A 20,789-nucleotide genomic window follows, 5' to 3' on the forward strand; every position below is an offset into this window, starting at 1 on the left:
GTTTGGTAAACTTTTGTATAAAACTGTTGTGACTGTGTAAAATGACTAATAAGGACATGTTGTTAGATGTATTATTCATTTAATTATAAAATATTGGTCGATTTGTGACATATACCATTTCTTTTCTTATAATCTGTCTTACTTTACTTAGCCCTAATTCTAAACAATTATTATGATAAAATTGCTTTTAAATATTGAAATAATGTTGTTATAATACTGTCTAGTATATAATAATAGTCTAATATTCTGGAGTTAATTGAAATACTGTCAACTATATACTATATACTTCAAAGGTATTAACTATGAACTAGATAATAAGGCATGAGTATCCACATTACAGCGAAACAGAGAAGAATAAAAAGATGAAGGTTAAGAAAGAAATGAAAGATTGTATTAATATCCTCTGAGTTGCAAAATATTATAGAGAATGAGAGAGAGTTTACAAATTTATACTAGCCTACAAAAAAAATAACCAACTTTACAACCTTCCAACAGACTCTTCTAATAGCTTTCATCGGCTGGACCAATCTCCACCATTCAATAGACAGAGGACTATGAAGTCTCACGCTGCGGCTCATTTTGTGTAGTTAAGTTCCTTGTCCTCCCTTCTTTGTAGCACAGTTGATGGAGGATTGGGTTTTGTTTGTAGTCTCAAGCATGGACTATGAACCACGTTCAAATGCCAACTGTTATATGAACTCCATTAGAAATTGTGAGAACTGCATTAGAGATTGAAGTCTCACCAAGTGATTACCCTGCACTATATATCACAGCACCAACCTGTCACTTGCCTGCAATACACAATCACAAACAAAATCAAAAGTGGGAGACAAGCAATGTCCAAAGGACAAAACCAAAACCCTTAATTAACAGTAATTAGAGCACCTTAGAGCACTTTAGCCAAGCACAACTCAAAAACTATATTTCTCATATTATTGTCCCTTCTCTCCTTTTTTCCGTTTCTTTCTTCCTAATTCCTTTAACTCAGCCACATCATTAAATAATTCCATCTATTGTGCTAATAAGCATGGCAGCATGTGTCCCGTGTGTTATGGACGTGTACTAGTACATATAGGTGAAAACTAGTTGCATACATAGTGTAGATATAAAACCATGCTGTATATATTTTCAGTAAATAGTTGTTTGAAGAACAACAATGATCTCACAGAAATGGATTTCTCAAACTATAAAGGATAGTATCCACAAGAATTATAATTAAACAACGATCTCACTGAAATGGATTTTTCAATGAACCCCTTCTTCCTTTCTCATCCCTGCCTCCTCTCTCTCTCTCTCTCTCTCTCTGTTTCTGAGTTTGTCATGAAATCTACTTGACAGTAATATGCTTAAAATACAAAGCTAAAACACATGATGAAAACTCTTATCATCTCTACAAGAAACATCCTCAAACGAGAGGAATTGCAAACACATCATCTCCAACTACTCCCAAATCACATTGTATTGCACTCGTCTACCAAATAGTACATGGGTTGTTTATAAGACATCAAGGCATAAATCTGCTCTAAAGATTCGAACTATCAGCATGGTAATAAGCAACCGATTACTATCAAGTTTAGACTAATTTATCAGTAAATCACACAGAAAACTCATCAATCATTCACAGAAAAATCACAGATTGCAAAACACATACTAAAATCCATATCTTTATATATCCAATTTTTCAAAATAACCATCGAACCATTAATATTGCAAATTCCATTTTCAAAATAATAAAGAGGAAGATGACCTGGCTTGCTGGTTCAGTTGATGTCGGTGTCACCGAAATCGTCCTCGAAGAAGGTGAAGAAATCGGCATCGGCTAGCTTGCTTTCACCCGTCACGGTCTCGCGGAACGCCTTGAGTGGGTCGACGTCGTCAACTTCCATGGCCATGGTGGAGCCCTGGTCTTCCATGTCGTTGAAGAAGTCCATCATTGTCGGCCTCATCACTCCGAAACCCAGATTACCCAGAATCGCAGATCACCCAGATTACCCAGAAATCTAAATCTTCCAATTCTACCTTCCAATTATTCAATTTCAATATTCCAACCATCCACAAAAAGAGGTTTAGAAAAGGAAATATACATTTTTCTTGGTGTAGAGTGCTCGAACCAGATGAGAGAGAGAGATCGAGCTCGAACGCAACGAGAGAGCTGGAGAGTAGGAGCGGGTGAGAGACAACAGCGAAGGAGAATTTGTAGGAGAAAGATACAAAAGGGTAGGTTTGGAAATTTGAAAGTTTCATTTAACGAACACTGTTCATCCGTGTTTTGACGAAAAATAATCCGGTCTTCTGAAGCTCAATTTTGCTGTTTCTACTTTTCAATTTTTTTCATCCAAAATTTAAGATGATAATTCTAACAGTTAAAATCGAAAACCGTGGATAACCGTTTTTTGAATAGATTGGATTTAAGTTTGAAAATTCAGGTATATTTTGAATACGAGGAAAAACCATGAATAATATTCGCATGATTTTGGATATGGTTACAAGGGTTCCCAATTCATATCTGACTGTCTCCGAATCCAAGCTTAATTATATATATAATATAATTGTATTATAATATATATGTGTGTGTATATATATTATTCACTGAATCCATTACCTTGAGAATACAAAAATTGCATTGTGTGAGTTGCATTTTGTGGGCAAGTTAAAAAGTTTTGATATGAATCAAAATCTATGAGAATCCAGACTAATAGTACTTATGAGAGATATCAAATATCAGTCAATATTATCAATGTTTAGCTTTAATTTTTATGTTCAACAAGATCCATTCATTAAATCATTTTATACATCAAATATTCAGTGACAAAATTAATATTTACTAAATTATCATGTGCTAATTGAACGAATATATTTTTTGCATTGACTAAGATGGGTATAACCGTTAACTGATAGGGAATCGTTACCTGGTGGGTATGGTTATGGATAATATCTGATAGTTAATCGGCGGTTATGGATATGGTTAATTTTCGTGGTGATGGAGATGGATATAGCATTTCCTTCCCCAAACCAAATTGTTGCCATTCCTATCCAAAACTGTGAAAATAAGCTGTTTTTAAATGTTTACCAAACACTTTTTAGGGCTCAACTTTTTTGATACCCACTTTTTATAGAATTTAGGGTTAATCTCAGTTTACTACCTTCAAATTTCATGATTTTCAACATTTAGTTGTTTGGACCCAAATTTACAACATGGCCCATGTAATCAAGGCCGTTGAGTAAGCGTAGTTCTCAACCGTCGGATGGAAAAGTGGAGATAATTTTTATTATTAAAGGATAATATTATGGTTTTTATCATAATAATTATCGTTCAACAAATTGTCTTGATAGTTTCTTATACAGGATAAGAAGATGCAAAGTATATTTCCGAGCAAGCAGTACAATTCAAATGGACTTGGGACTCCTATTATCAGATTGAGCAGCATGGTGCATTAGGATGAGGTTTGAATAGTCAGGATGCATGGTTTTGGGAAAATGTTGAAATCAAGATAATGATGCAAATTGGAGCAGATAATGGTGCATGGGAATTTGGATGACAGAGATCCACGACATTTAAATATTATAACCAATCTTTGGATTAGATTGGTGTTCTGCAAAGATGAAAGGAACACGACATTGACCTGAGAAATCTTGACTTTGAGAGATATTATCAAAAAGGTTCTTTATCACAATATCCTAACGCTGAGAGTTAAAATGGAACTGGAATACTTTATTTCAGTGGATGAGCGTTACAAAATCTATAAATAGAGGCAGCGCCAACAACAAAAGGCCCCCTCCAATTCAACACACAAAGCCCTGTGCAAACTCTCGCACTACATGAAACCTCTCAACAACCTTGAGATTTTTATTTTCTTTTTCGCCGACATATCTTCAGTTTGGATAAACAGCACTGTGAAGGCAACTGGCGAACATCTTTAGTTTGGATAAACAACACTGTTGCTGTAGAATCAGTCGACAGGGAAGCATCTTTAGTTTGGATAAACAACACTGCAGCGAGGGCGACTGGTTATCTATCCAAGTCTCGGTCAAGAAGGATTTTCAAATCCTTATTAGTAGAGGTCATCTCATGAGACTTCTCAGCGAAGTGAGGTGTTACGAATCACTAGATTCGGCGCATTGAACGCCGAGTTATTTTATGATTGGATACTCACAAGTTGGATTTAGAATTTGGCATTCTGACGGCCGAACCACATTTACGATTAAGACGTACATCTGCTTTGAATACTTGTGTCCATATAGTCTGGTGTCGATTCGGCATGCTAATACTCTTACGAATATAATCACCGTGACTGAATCCGGCGCCGACGATTTATGAACTTTGCATAACTAACAGCCTTGTCTTCAGGCTCTAAAACCCGAAGCCCAATACATGTTCCTTCCTTGGCCGCTGTCGTGAGATCGAGAAGTCAGCAGTGCATCCGACGCAACATCAACATATTTTACTCTTCGACCGAGCTCGACCGACGAGTTGGCGCGCCCGCATACAACCGAAGGACGTAGTTAGCTCATTAGTTACTTGGTCTACGCACCACGTAGACTTGGTAGTTTTTAGGGTCAACATTAGTACATGAAGTTTTTTTCATCCAAGAGTCATACCTCAAGTCTTAATTTTGAGACAATCTCGTACATATGTTAAGTTGGCTGTTAAGTTAGCCGTTAACTGGTGATGTGGCTTTTATATGAGTAATGACTGGGAGCCACGTGTCATTAAGGGGCCATGTGGAAATTAAAGAAAATTAAAAAACTAATAAAAGCAGTACTTGGTCTAGATCCACCTCAGACCCCAAAAATACCAAATCCCAAGTTCCTTCCAAACCCTCGCCACCGAGTCCCTACCCCTTACTTGGCTTGCCTACTTTGCAGCCACCATCTCCGCCATCGACGACATGTCATCCTCCGTGTCCAGATCCTGGACCCACTGCCACAGCAACGTTGTTGTAGTTCTTCGCCTTTTCTCTGCCCTCTCGTCTCTTCTTCTTCCCTTCTTCTTTCTTTTTCCTTTTGATTTTCCTTTTCTGTTTCCGTTTTCTTTCATCTTGAAAGAAACCTTAATTTTTTTGGGATCACAAAAGAAACCCAATATTAGTTGATTTGAAATATGGCCTTTTCGCATGTGTTTGGCGCAAAAAAAAAAAAATTTTAAATGCCCTGTGACATCACGTAGGCGTTAGCATGACATCAATCGGGCCGTCCCATAGCTCAGTCCATTTTAGGCTGGCTTGCAAACTAGCTTGGAGTGGGTGTCGTCCTATCTACTGGGTTGGAGGGAATTGGCTTGGTGCGGGGCTGTCAATTGTGTTGGGTGCCGGCCTAAAAGTCCCCCGTGGACTTGCTCTAAGCGACTTGTTTGATTGCTTCTATTTTTATTTTAGTTGGTTAATGAACTTATCTTCACTAATGTTTGAATTTATGCCAACAGCTAAAATAGCATGACAACGGTCGCTAGTGAAAGGTCCGCATTTCAATGTGCTCATCATGGACAAATGGAGAGGGTGCTTAAAGGTAATTGTATCTCAATACTTGTGCAACAGTTCATTGAGGGCTGGTTTGATATTGCTGTGCTTTGAAAAAAAAACTGCTTCTGCTGTGCTTTGAGAATAAGAGGCTGTGAAATAAAACTGTAGAGTGTTTGGTAAACTTTTTTAAAAATGCTTTTGAAATAAAAAAAGCAGTATTATAGTGTTTGTTAAACTTTTATGTAAAACAGATGTGAAAAAAAGCCGGTTTTTCAAAGCTAGGTTTTGCAGCTTCTTATTTTTGGCTTTTTTTTCACCCAAAACTGTGAAAAAAAGCTAAAGCTGAATGTTTACCAAACACAGAAAAACTCCCAGTTTTTTTTTTAATCACCTCAATCCCAAACTGCACCTGAGTCTGTTTAGCCCGATATAGATTAAATAATGAGCTTTTTCCATCAATAAGAGCAATTTTGTCATTCTGGTTATAAAATTCACTTGGTATGCTTTGACTGACTGTGATGATTTATGGTTCCGCTTCTTTAGTCTGGACACCCAAAATACAAAGTAGTGAGTTCAAACTAGTCCAAAACTGTGTGGTATGTTTTGCGTGTTTTGCCAAACTATCACGTGGCAGAATAATGTTTTCGATTTTTTTCCATATCTAAAGTATGCTTGAATTTTCATTTTCAAATCCATTCTATTCAGGTGATTATCCATATTTATCAAGTTTAACGATTTGAATTGTCATCATTACCCGTAACAAACCAATTGTCTCTTCTCCCAAAAAAACCCTTGCCCAAACCAAATTCCCTTTACACCCCTTCGAGCATGATCCCATATTAATTCCCCTAATTTCACGGGGGTACGAAAAAACAACGGAAGGGCAAAATAGTCAATTAACAGAACCTCTCTGTCCACTCTTTTTTATTTTTTATTTTTTATTTTTTATAGTCAATTAACAGACTCTCTCTTTCCACTCATTTTCCTTTTTCTTTTCCTTTTCCTTTTCCTTTTCAACCCCCGAAGTCTTCATCAGCAAGTCTAAAGCAATTGCTCCTCCCTTTTCCCACCTATTCTCACTCTGCGCACTCCTCCTTTCACTCTCTAAAAACCTCACTTTCTCTCTCTCAAATACAGAGCGCACAGAGACGCGATGTCTCAACGCGGCCGAGGCCGAGGCCGTCATTCCGAACCCTCGTACGGCTCGGACGCCCCGCCTTTTAATGGCGGTAGAGGAGACAGAGGCCGTGGTTGGGTACGAAACACAGGTGCTGCACCGTCGTTTCAGTCCGAATTGGCCCCTAGCCATGGTTATCCTGGAGTCGTTGCCGCTCCGACTGCGGCTCAAACTCCCTCGCCGGCACCGTTGGCTCAAACACCGGTTTCTCGCGGACTGGCGCCCGCTCAGTCGTCTTCCAGCTGGGCGCAGGCCCCTCTCATCTGTGAGTTGGCGCAGAAACTGATGCTGACCGCCCCGCCACCGTCGTCGTCGAAGCCCGCCGTGTGTCCGGCTAGGCCTGGCTACGGGAAGGTCGGCGAGAAGGTCCAAGTCAGGGCCAACCACTTCCTAATGGAGGTTAGAGAGAGAGATCTCCATCACTACGATGTAAGCCTCCTTCCTTTTTTTTCTTTTTGCAGTTATTCCTTTTCGATCTTATTTTTCTGTGTTTATCTGTTCTTTCTGCATTTTACAGTTTATTTTTGAATTTTTTTTATTAACACATCATATTGTTGAATACATTTTACATAATTTATTTTTAAATAACATATATCATTTTATGAAATGACTATTTAGGCCATATATGAATTTAAAAAATAGAATTATTTTCTGATACACCCTAAATTGTTTTTCATATTTTTTCTCTTCAAGCTCTCAAAGTGTGTGTGTGTGTGTGAAATCTAAAATCCCTAATTGACAGAAACACACGAAGTTGAGTGAAAACTAACCCCTTAAAATGGACAAAAATCCTTGTAGTTAATTGAATAGAGAAACCCTAAAATTCTTAATTGATAGAAACTAATGAAATAGTTAAAAATTGAAAAAAAAAATATGAGAAAATTTTCGTTTTGTACTTGATTCGAGTTTTTTAATAGATGATAAACCATTTGAGAAACCCCTGAACTTGACATATCTCAAGTCTAACAATTCCAGATGAGAGGAAAAAGTGGAGTCCTCAAAGATGCACAAAGAAAGACGCAAGTTGATAATAACGGAGTTTGGTTAAACTTTTTCTTCATAAACCCTAAACCCTAAACCCTAAACCATTGGTTTGAAGATGAAGCACTTCCTCTTTACACCTCATAGAAATTTGGATTTGGATTTTAAGTGTAGAGCTTGGGGTATATGTAGAAAGTGTGGGGTGTGAGGATATTGGAAAGTATGTGGAGTGTTTTAAGATAAATTTTAGTAATGTGGAGTGTAGTAAGTATATGAGATGTAGTCAACAAAACATGAGGTGTTTTAAGATAGATTTTAGTAATGTGGAGTGTAGTAAGTTTACAGTTTCCTTTTCATTGCCTTTTGAAAACTTGACTCAGAATGTCGTGTTGGGACCCAAAAATGATTTGGTGCCCTCAAAACATCTGTGACTCCAAAAATTTCTTTTACATTTTACTGTACACTTTTTAAAAATATTTCTGAGTTGATCTGTTCAGATGCTTTGGACTATGAGCGTTGTCATTGTGTTTTGATATATTTTTATTTATTTTGATACGGCTAAATTTTTTTCGTGGTCCCTAATAGAGTAATTTTCGTGAAAAAATGTTATCAATCGTACACCTGTGGTGGAGTACGTTAACAATCTTGGTCCAAATCAAAATTTTCATTCAAATTTCGTTAAAAATTTACGTGTGGTGCTCACAAGCAAGGGTATAATTGTCTTATCCACCCCATTGATCCTATTCTGAAAAATAATGTGAAAGGAATTTTAAAAGATTAAAGTAAATAAAACTGAGAAAAGAAAATTTATTGTACACCCTCCTCCCTCTTTGGCCGCATTCTCCCTGGACCTCAGTTCCATCGTCACCAACAGGACACCCTTTGTCCCGCCAACACCTCTGGCACCCACCCCCAATTCTGCTATTACCACAGACCAACCCCATTCGTGCAGTGCTATCGAAACAATGGTCAATGTGCTATAAGAAGGTGTTCTCCAGACCATTGAGAAGGTGATCAAGAATTGGCTGTATAAAGAACATGGGATTAATTGATTGCATAATAGTAAACTGTTCTGTTAATTTGATTTTGTAGGGAAAAATGAGATTATTGTTGTGGGGGAGATGAGAAAGGAAGTTTTGAATTTTGGTGGAGGACATGGGGAAGAAGCAGGTTTGGATTTAGGGTGGGACGGCGAGGATAGATGGGGGTGGAGCGAGCACTAATGGTTTTCCTTTTCTATCTTGTTATTTGCACACTTCTTTTGTTTCTAATTTAATCTTTTATCTTTTTTTTAGTTTTAAAAATCAATTACATGACCATGTGGCAATTTGTCGTTGTTTGTGGCAGTCAATAATATCAAAGGACACTTTTGTCCATAGCATGTGAGCTGCACATAACTTTTTAACGGAAAATTTTGATGTGGACAAAATTGTTAATGGACTCCACCATCGTTTTTTAAAACAGATGATAGTATGTAAACCCAGGAGGTGGGAGAGAATGCCTCACAATGGGCAATCAATAATATGGTTCAAATTCGTCTTTGGCGAAAATCGAATCTAAGACCTTTTCACTTATAAGTGAAGAGGAATACCCCTGAAGTTGTTGTGGGTGTTCATCAATAGGTTATGTGGTTGTGAGGTGTCTTATGATTTCATTTGGTTGTTGTAGGTGTCGATTACCCCTGAAGTTGCATCGAAAAAGATCAACAAAGATGTCATTAAGCAGCTCGTAAAACTTTACAAGGAGTCCCACCTGGGCAAGAGAATCCCAGCTTATGATGGCATGAAAAGTATTTATACAGCAGGGCCCTTACCATTTGCCTCGAAAGAGTTTGTGGTAAAGTTGGCCGAGAGAGAGGGTTCGGCTGTTGCTGCTGGTTCATTTTTGTATGTTTTTGTCCTGTTTAATGTCCTTTTTTTATTCATTTTAATATGTTTGGTTTTATTTGTTGTGATATTTTCCCCACGTAGTGTGATAAGACTTTGTTGTTGTTTCTTGTGGTCTTTTAATGGTTTCTTCTTTGTATTTGACTGGCTACAGGAGGGACCGAGAGTTCAAGGTCACTCTCAAGTTGGCTAGCAAACCCGACCTGCATCAGCTGCAACAGTTTCTACGAAGCCAACAACATGAGTCGCCTCAAGGCGTACTTCAAGTTCTGGATGTTGTTCTTAGGGCCACAACTTCTGAAAAGTAAAAGTCTATTTGGTAGAAGGGCATAAGATTGATTTTCTCCTTGTATGTGTTGTTTCCTCACTAATAACTGTTTTGACTGTTGTAATTTGTATCATAGGTACACTGTTGTTGGGAGGTCTTTTTTCGACGGTGAGCTTGGGCAGAAAGGTGATTTTGTTGAGGGTCTGGAATGCTGGAGAGGCTTTTACCAGAGTCTAAGGATGACTCAGTTTGGGATTGCACTCAATATAGGTAATGCATTGATCAAAATTTTCACGTTCTAATAATCATATGAAGTTAAGTAACAAGAGTTTTGTTTCCATAGTTGCTGAATACAGTGACAAAGCATTCGAATTCTGAATTGATACAGATGAATCGATTCGGTGGTAATTTTGGTGGTTTAAGATTGTACTTTTCAAAACTCGGCAAAATCAGAGGATTAAGATCATACCTTTGAAATTTTTTGTTTTGAACTTGGGAGGAGAACGCAGAGCTGCTCTCTGCTATTCTTAGTTCCAGCAAAGAAGAGAGAAAATAAGTTTCTCTCTTCAACTCCCATGTATACCTGGTGATCGTGTCTTGTTTGTCGTGTTTGTGACAGACCCTATATTTTAATAGATGGTGTTGTGTCAAATTAGTCAAATGTACGGATAATATGACCTGACCCGAACTCGAATATGACTCGACCTGTTAATAGGTAAATAAAATATATTTTGCTTCAATAAATAATCAAATGAAAAACATCATACTAAATTAGTATCTACATACCTCCTTGTCGCTAACTTAGTTTCTACACTCTAAACCCTAAGGTGCGCTTGTTGCACCGGACTATCTTAGACTGAACTAGCTTTAGGGACTAAGTTGGATTGACTATGTTGGACCAACTAAGTAAAACATTTAGTGCAGTGTCAGACTAAGAAGCATGATAATTAACAAACTTTACATTGTATCATTTAATTCATAATTATTAATATTCCATTATTATCCTATGTTTTTCTCCTTTCCCCCTTCTCTATCCCACTTTCTCCATCTTTTTCTCTGTTCTCCGTCCCACTCTCTCCATCTTTTTCTCAGTTCTTCGTCCCACTCTCTTCCTCCTCAGGTTGGACCTTTTGATTCCATTCTTCTATCTTTCTTTTCCCATCCAACTCCTTCTTGATTCCAGTTTCTATCTTTCTCTAGCTCTACACTATTCGAGCGGAACCTCATGGCTCTATTTTTCTTGATGAGTTGTAGGTTTTACGACGAGTTTTTCGATCAAACCTTGTTGAATTGGATGACGTTAGCACCACCAACAAACTCTTCACCATTCCTAAACCTAGATTCGACCTTTGGATGCTCGAATTTGTAATGGATTTGAAGAAACTCAAATAGGCCGAGACTTCTAGGCTATTTTTTGACTACCTTCGACCACCTTTTGGCCTCAATTTAGGTAGAATCGTAATTCCCTCACTCCCAGCTTCAATTTGGTATATCTTATGTGAAAATTGGTTGTGAAACAAATCTAAAAGAGTGAGTCAAATTAGAAAGTTAACGATCGATCTAGCAGAATGAGTGGTTGGAGATGACGAGGAGTCGTACTGAGTGGTCGTCAAGCATAACAAGGACGAGAGAGAAGACAATCTTAATTAGTCCCATGGTTTTCGGAGGTCTTGCTAAGATTGGCTAGCCCCTGCTTTAGTTGAGGCGAGAGTGAGTTAGTCTCATTAAATCTAGTCCTTGTGGAGAACAAACACGGGACTTGACAATCTAGTCCGTGTGGGGAACAAACACGGGACTGGACAAGTCTTGTCCAGTCTAATGAACTTTAGTGAGGGCAAACAAACGCCTCTTAAAACCCTAAACCCTAAGGATGCGTTTATTACACTAGACTATCTTGGACTGGACTAGCTTTAGGAAGTAAGTTGGACTGATTTAGATTAGACTAAACTAGACTGACTTAGTGAAGTGTTTGGTGTAGTGTCGGATTAAGAAGCAGGATTATTAACAAACTCTCAAATTATATTATTTAATTGATATCTATTAATATTTTATTATTAATTCTATTTTTTTCCCTTCGTTTCTAACTTTCTAGAACTTCCTATCTCTCTCTCGAAATCTTAATCCTCTTTGCCTACATCAACCATGCTTTACAAAGCTCTCCAATTTAGACACACAAATTGTTTTTCCTTCATCAACCATGCTTTCATGGCATTCCCATTTGTAGAGATTCCCATTTGCATAAATTCACATTTCAAAATCTCCAATTCCTACTAATTGCCATTCCATTTTCGTTTTCTCTATTAATTTTCTCACCAACCAAACACCTTTCAAAATTCCCAATTCCTACTAACTGCTCACCTTATCTGTCGCACAAATTCAGATCACGGTTCGCTAAAATCTTGCGATGAAGCGCGATTGGTAGGGGAGAATCAATGGAAGCAGGTGTTAGGTAAGGGTGAAAATTTAGGCATTTGTGAGGTTGAGATAGCGATGTGCGTGTGGTCCAAGATAGCGATGTGCGTGTGGTCCAAGATAGCAAAAGATTCGTCTTTGTCGTGTTCGGGCCAACTCAGATGGTGGAAGACCCTAAATCGGCGTTGTGTTTGCGAGACAGTGGAGATCTGCGAGAGTTGTCTTTGCTTTGGTCATTAGAGAATGGGGTTGCAGCTTCTGCTCATGCACGAAGGAGAATGACTGGGTTCACTGCTTGCAAACGAGGGAGAGGGGACTCAGAATCCATATTGTTTTTGGGTGGTCTCGCTAAGACCTCCTAGTGAGGAACTTAGTCGAGGCGAGTCCTCCTTTGTCCCATTAAACTTAGTCCTGCCTATAACAAACACATGCTTACACCAATATCTAATCCAGTCTAGTCCAATGAAACTTAACGAGGCCAAACAAACACGCCCTAAAAGTCTAAACGACGATGTAACCATCGTCAAAGTGTAGAGGACTTGATCATGAGTGTTAACAATTTTTTTTTCACATTTTCTGCATTTATAAATTAATTATTATAAATTATTACACATTTTCAACTCCACATTAAAAACACTGTTTACGAGGGTTTTAAAAATTCAAATGACAATGTACCCATTGTCAAAGCAGAAAGGATGCAGTCATGAGCGTGTGCAAATTGTTTCACATTTTTCACACTTGTAAACTAATTATTATGAATTTTTAATGTAATTTGATTATTTTCATGCCAAAGCAAATTAGAAAATGTAAAAATTAATGAATAGTGTTTGGATTTTTAACACCCTTCAAACCTCATGAATAGTGTTTTTTGTTTGAGTGCAAAATTAATGTACAAGTGTGAAAAATGTAATATATATATATATATATATATAAACGCTTGTACTAACAAGCTCTACAACTTTTGTGGAGGGTCAACTCCGAAATTCGACATCATAATCCATAAACACAAAAATTGTATTTTATCGTCGATTATCGTTTACAAACACTCATTATTCTTTTGATCCGATTTTCGTTTTTTCAGATTTTTTATTTTATTTTAAAACATGATGTTTTAGCATGCATAAAGATAAAAGGTTCAGATCGTTGATATCATGTTCAAATTTTTACAGTTGGTGAAAATATCGATCAAAGTTTATGAAGTGTTTAGAAATTATATAGTATCGACTCATATATCAGTTAACTGAAAATATTATAGCGTGATATCAATGATCTGAACCATTCAACGTAATTATCTTTGGTCCTCGTCCTTCGTTCCGCTGACCTTCCTTGCCCTCCTTTGGAGACACCAATCTAGTACTGCATTTTATGAACAATTACTCCAGGTTTTAGTTTCTTTGTATTGTACAGTTGTTTTGGCTGTGTTCTTTGGGCCATTTGGTTTTCAAAGAAATATATTTAATCCAAAGTAAAGAAATTAGAGAAGGTTAATTTCTACCGGATTTCAATGAGAATTGAAAATTGTTTAACTCCGTTGAGAAATTTGATGAAATCAGTGCCAATCCACTGCGATGCATTTTTTTTTCTCAAGCATAAATCATTCAATACTCCTTGCTTTGGCTTCATGAAATCAGAATATAAAAATCCAGAAGAAGAAAATAAAACCCCAGAAATACACATAAAAGAATAACAAATCACAAAGAACCTATTGTCGACTGGGAAATTAACGATGGAGGAGTAGGCCATTGCACATGGCAAGCAATCTGGATGACTTTATTTCAAACAAAGCTGTAAAAGACACTAGGCGCTAGTTAGACGGCAGCTTGGGGCTTAGGAGGACTAATCAGATTTAAGTAAACTTATTATTATATATCGTATAAATAAGTATTTGTTTATATTTAAAAAAATATAAAATTGTATCGGGATACAAAAATTGAAAAATAGAATGACATATAGATTAAAAAGTATTAGAACATATTATAAACATGGGGAATCAGAACATAATGAGTGTTCATCCAAGTATTCAACAAGTCTCTTATAATTTATTAAAGAAAGGCAAAATGAAAGTTATTTATCTTCTGTATAATTGAGAGTTGTGATCTAAGTGGATGTGTAGGCGGATTTAGACGGGCGCCTAAGCAAGTCTAGGCCCATTTTATTAATTTTTAAACGCAAAGGGATTAATCAGGGATGGAGGGCTAGTCAGGCTTTTTTAGAACAGTGATTTCAAAACTAGATAAGACCAATTTTTTGGATGCCTTTTCTCCTCTTTTAGACTACAAAGATGAAGAGTCTGACGGAGTTTATCTTTCCCAGTTTTCGGGGCCCACTGTTATAGATTTTTATGACTGTAATTTAATTAAAATAGGAAAAGCTGCATGTTTGTTTTCATTGGAACACCTACTGTCATTCGTACCCAGAACCCTGAAAAATTTCTTGTTGGTGTGGCGCTGTGCTTCCATGTGACCCACTCACTATAATTGCTTACAATAAATAATAACTATAACATATAATTGTAAAATGTATGGTTATAAATATTTTTACAATCAAACCAATTTACATTGTTTAACGAATGTAGAACAAACCAAATTAAATATCGTAATGTCTATGCCTATCTCTGGCGAAGAGTATTATAGGTTACTAGCAAATTCCATACCCGAACCGAACTGCAAACTCGAACTGCTCTCTGTATCTGGCAACTATGGTTGTGACTAACATTTTTTATTCATATATTTGCAGATGTCACTGCCAAAGCATTTTATGAACCTATTCTTGTAACTGAGTTTGTGAAAAAACTTTTGAACTACAGAGAACTGTCAAGGCCTTTGCCTAATTGTGATCGTTTGAAGGTATTCTCCATTTATATTTCGATTTGTTTCATGCGGTTTTGTTAGGCTACTCATCTAAAAGTAAAGCTATATGAATAAAATACAACGAAAGTACAAGTTATATTATATACTAGTTACAGGTTATATTTATGTAGATTTGTTAGTATTTATACTCATTTGATTTTGAAGCTGCGTAGCGTGTAATCATTTGCTTTTATTTTGAATTGACTTGTTCCTTTTGGATTCACTTCCTTTGGATCGGGTGTAGATGTCCACACAGACTAAATTATTCAGAGTTCTACGTATTTACTTATGTTTGTCCACAAATGGTTACTTAAAAATATTTGTCTTGAACAAAACTGATTGGCATTCTGTTACTTATAGGTGAAAAAGGCCTTAAAGGGGGTCCATGTAGCAATTTCTTATCGTCAGAATATATCTTATAAAATCACCGGGGTCTCAGTGGAACCGTTGAGCAAGTTAGCGTGAGTCTTGTAATCTTTACATTTACGCTTATGTCTTGTTTATATGTATATAGATTGTTGTGGTACTTGATTCGCTTGAAATGTAGAACTGGAATTTTCATGCTCATTATCTTATTTTCGATTGAACTATTTTGATTGAATTTGCAATGTCATACATCATAAAGGGTAAATATGGAAAGAAAATCAAATTGAGTTACAACGGTGTTCAATGGTAATAGAACATTCATAACTTATTATCCATCTATGCGTTTTAGGTTCACTCTGGACGATAAAACTAGAACTTCAGTAGTACAGTATTATCGTGAGAGGTACAATATTGTGCTATGGGATGTGGCAATGCCTGCGCTTCAATCTGGGAGTGATTCAAACCCTGTTTATTTGCCTATGGAGGTTCCTTTCTTGACTTCTTAACCATTTTATTTCCTAGCATGTTTCTGTTTTAAGTACGGTAGCTTGCTTGAGGAGATAATTTACTTATTTACCTTTTTGGCAGCTTTGTTCCATTGTTGCTCGGCAGAGGTACACTAGGAAGCTGAATGAGAGACAAGTAACAGCTCTTCTGAGATTAACTTGTCAACGCCCTGGAGACAGGGAGCTAAGTATAAACCAGGTCTGAATGTGATTTCATCTTTCAATCAATGGAACTCTTTTTCTAATCCAGATGGCTTTCATCTTGTTTCCGCATCAGTGCAGATGGTTAAATACAATGGTTACAATAAGGATGAGCTTATCCAGCGGGAATTTGGAATGAAAATAAAAGAAGATATGGCTTTAGTTAATGCTCGTGTTCTGCCGCCACCTACGGTAATTATTTGTTTCCAAACTCGTTTGAATAGTGCAAGTGTTCTTTTATTCATCTCAACTGTTCTTTTATTCATCTTGTTTTCTTTGCTGGTGTTTGAATTGATGACAACAGCTGAAATACCATGACGCTGGTCGTGAGAAGTCTGAAAATCCACGAATGGGGCATTGGAATATGATCAACAAGGTATGGTATTGGTTTTTCATTTGTTTAGATGGATCTGTGTATGTTGAATTCCATTGCATAAATTTGAAATCTTTGATGTGTTTTGAGGTTAGTTACACAAGATTTTTGCAATGTAAGAGTCTTTGCAGCCAGTAACTTCACTTGTTCATATTTATTATGGATTTGTAAACAATTTAAAATACTGTCTTTTACTGCTTTTGTGATATGTGATGCAGCACCAAAATTAAAACATTTTTCTTGTTAGAAATTTGATTTCTGATTATTTTTAATTTATTCTGGTTCTGTAGAAAATGGTTAATGGTGGTCGAGTAGATTTCTGGGCATGTGTCAATCTCTCCCGATTGGACCCAAGTTTTAACTTCCGATTTTGTGATGATTTGGTCAACATGTGCAACAGCAAGGGAGTGGTACGACTCCCTTTCTTAACTCTCTCCTCTTTTTGCATTGAATTGTTTTTGTTCTTTTCCTAACCAAATTGTTTATCTTCGTAGCATTTCCATCCGCAACCTTTAATTCCTCATCAATCAGCTCATCCTGGGCAAATAGAGAGGGTGCTAAGAGATATCCATAAGATGTCTAGGAAGAAACTTGAAGAAAGTGGACATAAGGGAAAGCCTCTTCAGTTGTTAATTATCATTTTGCCTGATGTCCCTGGATCATATGGTGAGTAGCAATCTAAAAACATTGTATTTCAAGAAAATCATGTTTAAAATCTGACATATGAAATGCTTTCAGGTATGATAAAACGAATATGTGAAACTGAGTTAGGAATTGTATCTCAGTGCTGTCGGCCTAGGGCAGCATCAAAGCTCAGAAAACAATACCTAGAAAATTTGTCACTCAAGATAAATGTGAAGGTTCCTTTTTTTGTATTGTCTGTCACATTACTTATTGCGTTTGTTCTTTATGTATTGTCTCTCACATAACTTGCTGTCTTCTATTAGCATTGAAATATTGAGACAACATTTAAAACTGTTGTAGGTTGGTGGAAGGAACACTGTTCTAACAGACGCCATTCAAAGAAGGATTCCTCTGGTTAGTGACATTCCCACAATCATCTTTGGTGCGGATGTTACCCATCCGCAATCATGGAATTGCAACCGTCCGTCAGTTGCAGCTGTAAGTTTCTGTCTTCTATTTTGATTTCATTTTAATTAAAATGCATAATGTGCTAACCTGTTAATTTATACTTTCAGGTGGTGGCGTCCATGGATTGGCCAGAGGTCACTAAGTACCGAGGAATTGTTTCTGCACAGGCTCACCGTGAAGAAATAATCCAAGATCTTTATAGTATTAAACAGGACCCTAGCAGAGGTCTGGTTGCTGGAGGAATGATGAGGTAATTGGGTCAACATGCACCTTCTTTTGTTATTGTTTCTATTTTTTTTATAGATAATAGTTGTGAGTGTATTTTCTTAACATGATTATTTTCATTATGCTAGGGAGCATTTAATAGCATTTCGACAAGCAACTGGCCTAAAACCAGAGAGAATTATCTACTTCAGGTAATAATTGTTTGTTCTGTGGTCAAGGAAAATTACACAACACTCCGCTAATATTTGCTTTGATGTTTGTTTGACAGAGATGGAGTTTGTGAAGGGCAATTTAGTCAACTTCTGCTGTATGAAATGGATTCTATAAGAAAGGTATGCTGACTACTTGAATTCTAGAATTATTTTATAAGACAAGCGACTTTATCTAATGTGTGTTACTAGATTTTCAGGCTTGTCAATCGCTTCAGGAGGGATATCTACCACCAGTTACTTTTGTTGTGGTGCAGAGAAGGCATCATACTCGCCTATTCCCTACTGATCATCGGAAGACTGATCAGAGTGGCAATATTCAACCAGGTTACAAATTTAGATGCATTGAGATATATTAATTTGATTCTTTTCCGTTTTGTGCATTAACTCTCACTTTATGTTGTCTAGGCACTGTCATTGACACCCAGATTTGTCATCCGACGGAGTTTGACTTCTATCTCAACAGTCATGCTGGCATTCGGGTACTATTTGTGTTGTGGATTTATATGTGCCAATTCCGTTTTTAGCGGTAGTTTCATTGCCCTCTTCTGAGGATGTATATGTTCTATTCACTGCTAAATATGATACCATTTTTTGTTGTGCTAAAGTTTGGATTGTTATCTTCTGTTCGCGTAGGGAACTAGTAGGCCTGCACATTACCATGTCTTATTTGATGAGAACAAATTCACCCCTGATGCCTTGCAAATGCTAACGAACAACCTATGCTATACGTAAGCAGACAATAATTTCAATTCTTTCTCTGGCTTTTGCACTTGTACGATGCCAATTTGAAGATAACATTTTGTTTGCTAACTTCTAATCGTTTGATAACATTTTGTTTGCTAACTTCTAATCGTTTGGCATGTGAATTTTCAGGTATGCAAGGTGCACTCGTTCAGTTTCCATTGGTACGTATTTGAGTTGGATTTGTATATATGTTTTCAGAAATTATGCTTTTTCCTGATTGCACCACCGATGTTTCCGTTCTTTCATGCAGTTCCTCCTGCATACTATGCTCATTTGGCTGCCTTCCGTGGAAGATACTACATTAAGGGCGAGTATTCTGATGGAGGTTCTAGTACCGGATCTACGGCTGGGGGTGCCAGGGGTGCTGGTGGTGTGACGTTCCGTGCCTTTTCAGAGATCAAGGAAAATGTGAAGGAAGTCATGTTCTACTGCTGAATCAGTCTTGAGGTCCGTTTTGTCACTGGTGGTGTTAATAGTCGTGTTTTGTCAAGGTCCGTTTTGTCACTGGTGCCGGTTAGTTTCTAGCAGTCGTGTTTTGTCTAGGTTGTATGAACTAAAGTTGTACAAGACTCTAATCTTATCCGTGATGGTAGTTTTGTGTCCTATGGGGGGCTTATGAAACTAGTTTTGTGTCCTAGGGAGGCTTATGAAACTAGTTTTGTAGGTCGGTCCGTAACTCTTGTGTTCGGGCTAAATCCGTCCGTTGCACAACTTCCTTGGGTCTTGCATGTTAGGCAAGGTTTGTAACTTGGTGTACTGCAATAGAAGTTTGTTATTAGTTTGAGTGGTGCCTTTGTAATCTTTGTTAGGCCTTGAGGCTCACAATCAAAGCTAATACGAGTCTGAGCGTGTCACTGTTATCTTTGTATAACATATTGTCTTGTCAGTTATGTAAATAGGTCAATTACTTGTGCCATAAGTTATTTCGACTTCTTAGTTTGATCAGATTGTTTATAGATGGGTTAAATCTGTATAAAGTCCTTTTCTTGCCTTGTAAGCAAGGACTTTTATCTCATAAATATGTATGTCCAAGTAAGGGGAGTTCAAGACCTTTCCAGTTATTTGTTTAGTTACCAGTTTAAGTGAACAACAAAGAAACCAGATTAATGAACTTTGTCAAGATTAACCAAAGATGAGACTTGAACAAAAGTGTTTGAAAATAGCATGGGATCTAATGAATGATGCATAAATAACAGATCTACTTTATATAAGTACAAATAAAGAAGATTCGGGCAAGATTACAACCTTGTCAGGCAAGGTTCGTCCTCTTGCAGCCACTTTTCCTTGTATTTTACAGAGGTTGAAGACTTGGAAAATGAAATATAAGCTAGGCTCACTAAAGGGATTCGATACTACAACACAAAGGAAGATAGCAAAGCTTCTAAAACTGACAAAAGATAACTTTTTATGGTGGTCCTACAAAGGTGAATGCTGAACAAACTAAAGCTTTCTGATATGGAGCTATTGGAATGCTGAGTTGAGTGTAGTTGTTTGATTGGTTGAGAGAGAGTTATGCTTGCTTTCTTTACTACTTTTATAGACTTCTTAGAACGAATGCCAAGTTCTCCCCTCCAGAGAGTTATGCTTGAGTGTAGTTCTTAGACACGAGTTATCATCTGCTTTTGTTATTTACCCACCCATGTCAAAGAAAAGCACCTTTTGCTGGAGGTGAGTGGCCCCCTGTCACTTGTCACTTCCATTATAGGGTTGCTGCCTATTAATCGCCGGAAATGGTTTTTAAATCCATCTTGGGCTATGCTTCAATCAACCCAGAGTCAAGAGGCTTTTGTGAGCTTGGGCCTTCCATATGTTAAGCCCATTATTAATTATTTCAACCCAAACAATGCCCCATTTAATCATTATTAAGTCTGCTAATCAAGACATTGATAATGATTAAAATTGAATGCTTGCCATAATTGGGTATCAGCACCAATTACCTTAGCCATTTTTAAATAAACCCTTGCACTAACCCACGACTTTTAAACGTTAACTAACTGCTCGTTACATAACACCCACTTTACTATTTTCGGGCAACACC

General features: G+C 37.1%; 1 protein-coding gene and 1 long non-coding RNA gene across 4 annotated transcripts; one reads left to right on the forward strand and one right to left on the reverse strand.

Moving 5' to 3' along the window:
* Window positions 1–369: 369 nt before the first annotated feature.
* On the reverse strand, window positions 370–2,150 carry LOC139194189 (uncharacterized). Its single transcript, XR_011578959.1, has 2 exons — window positions 1,748–2,150; window positions 370–791 (listed from the first exon to the last, which is right to left on the reverse strand). It is a non-coding gene; the product is annotated as an uncharacterized lncRNA (long non-coding RNA).
* A 4,340-nt stretch (window positions 2,151–6,490) lies between these two features.
* LOC139194435 (protein argonaute 5-like) lies at window positions 6,491–19,670 on the forward strand. 3 transcript variants are annotated; one of them, XR_011579262.1, is made up of 22 exons: window positions 6,491–7,065; window positions 9,286–9,503; window positions 9,658–9,807; window positions 9,908–10,041; window positions 14,920–15,029; window positions 15,393–15,493; window positions 15,748–15,883; window positions 15,987–16,103; window positions 16,187–16,297; window positions 16,410–16,481; window positions 16,769–16,888; window positions 16,973–17,144; window positions 17,217–17,338; window positions 17,463–17,600; window positions 17,678–17,820; window positions 17,924–17,986; window positions 18,064–18,127; window positions 18,197–18,331; window positions 18,413–18,486; window positions 18,641–18,735; window positions 18,881–18,912; window positions 19,002–19,670. XR_011579262.1 is itself a non-coding variant. In XM_070819000.1 (22 exons), the coding sequence occupies exons 1-22, from the start codon at window positions 6,613–6,615 to the stop codon at window positions 19,184–19,186; spliced, it is 2,937 nt and encodes a 978-aa protein (XP_070675101.1). In that variant the 5' UTR covers window positions 6,491–6,612; the 3' UTR covers window positions 19,187–19,670. The 3 variants fall into 3 exon arrangements, 2 of the variants coding, with proteins under 2 accessions (XP_070675101.1, XP_070675102.1); XM_070819000.1 differs by having other exon boundaries at window positions 18,205–18,331; XM_070819001.1 differs by having other exon boundaries at window positions 17,217–17,332; window positions 18,205–18,331.
* Window positions 19,671–20,789: the final 1,119 nt, after the last annotated feature.

The sequence above is a fragment of the Malus domestica genome, chromosome 03 (genome assembly GCF_042453785.1).
Source record: "Malus domestica chromosome 03, GDT2T_hap1".
NCBI lineage: Eukaryota > Viridiplantae > Streptophyta > Magnoliopsida > Rosales > Rosaceae > Malus > Malus domestica.

Coding starts and splice junctions, on each gene's coding strand:
- LOC139194435 (XM_070819000.1), top strand. CDS start 6,613: ATGTCTCAACGCGGCCGAGGCCGAGGCCGTCATTCCGAACCCTCGTAC. Junction 10,042..14,919: donor TGGGATTGCACTCAATATAG/GTAATGCATTGA, acceptor ATATATTTGCAG/ATGTCACTGCCAAAGCATTT. Junction 17,601..17,677: donor ACCGTCCGTCAGTTGCAGCT/GTAAGTTTCTGT, acceptor TTATACTTTCAG/GTGGTGGCGTCCATGGATTG.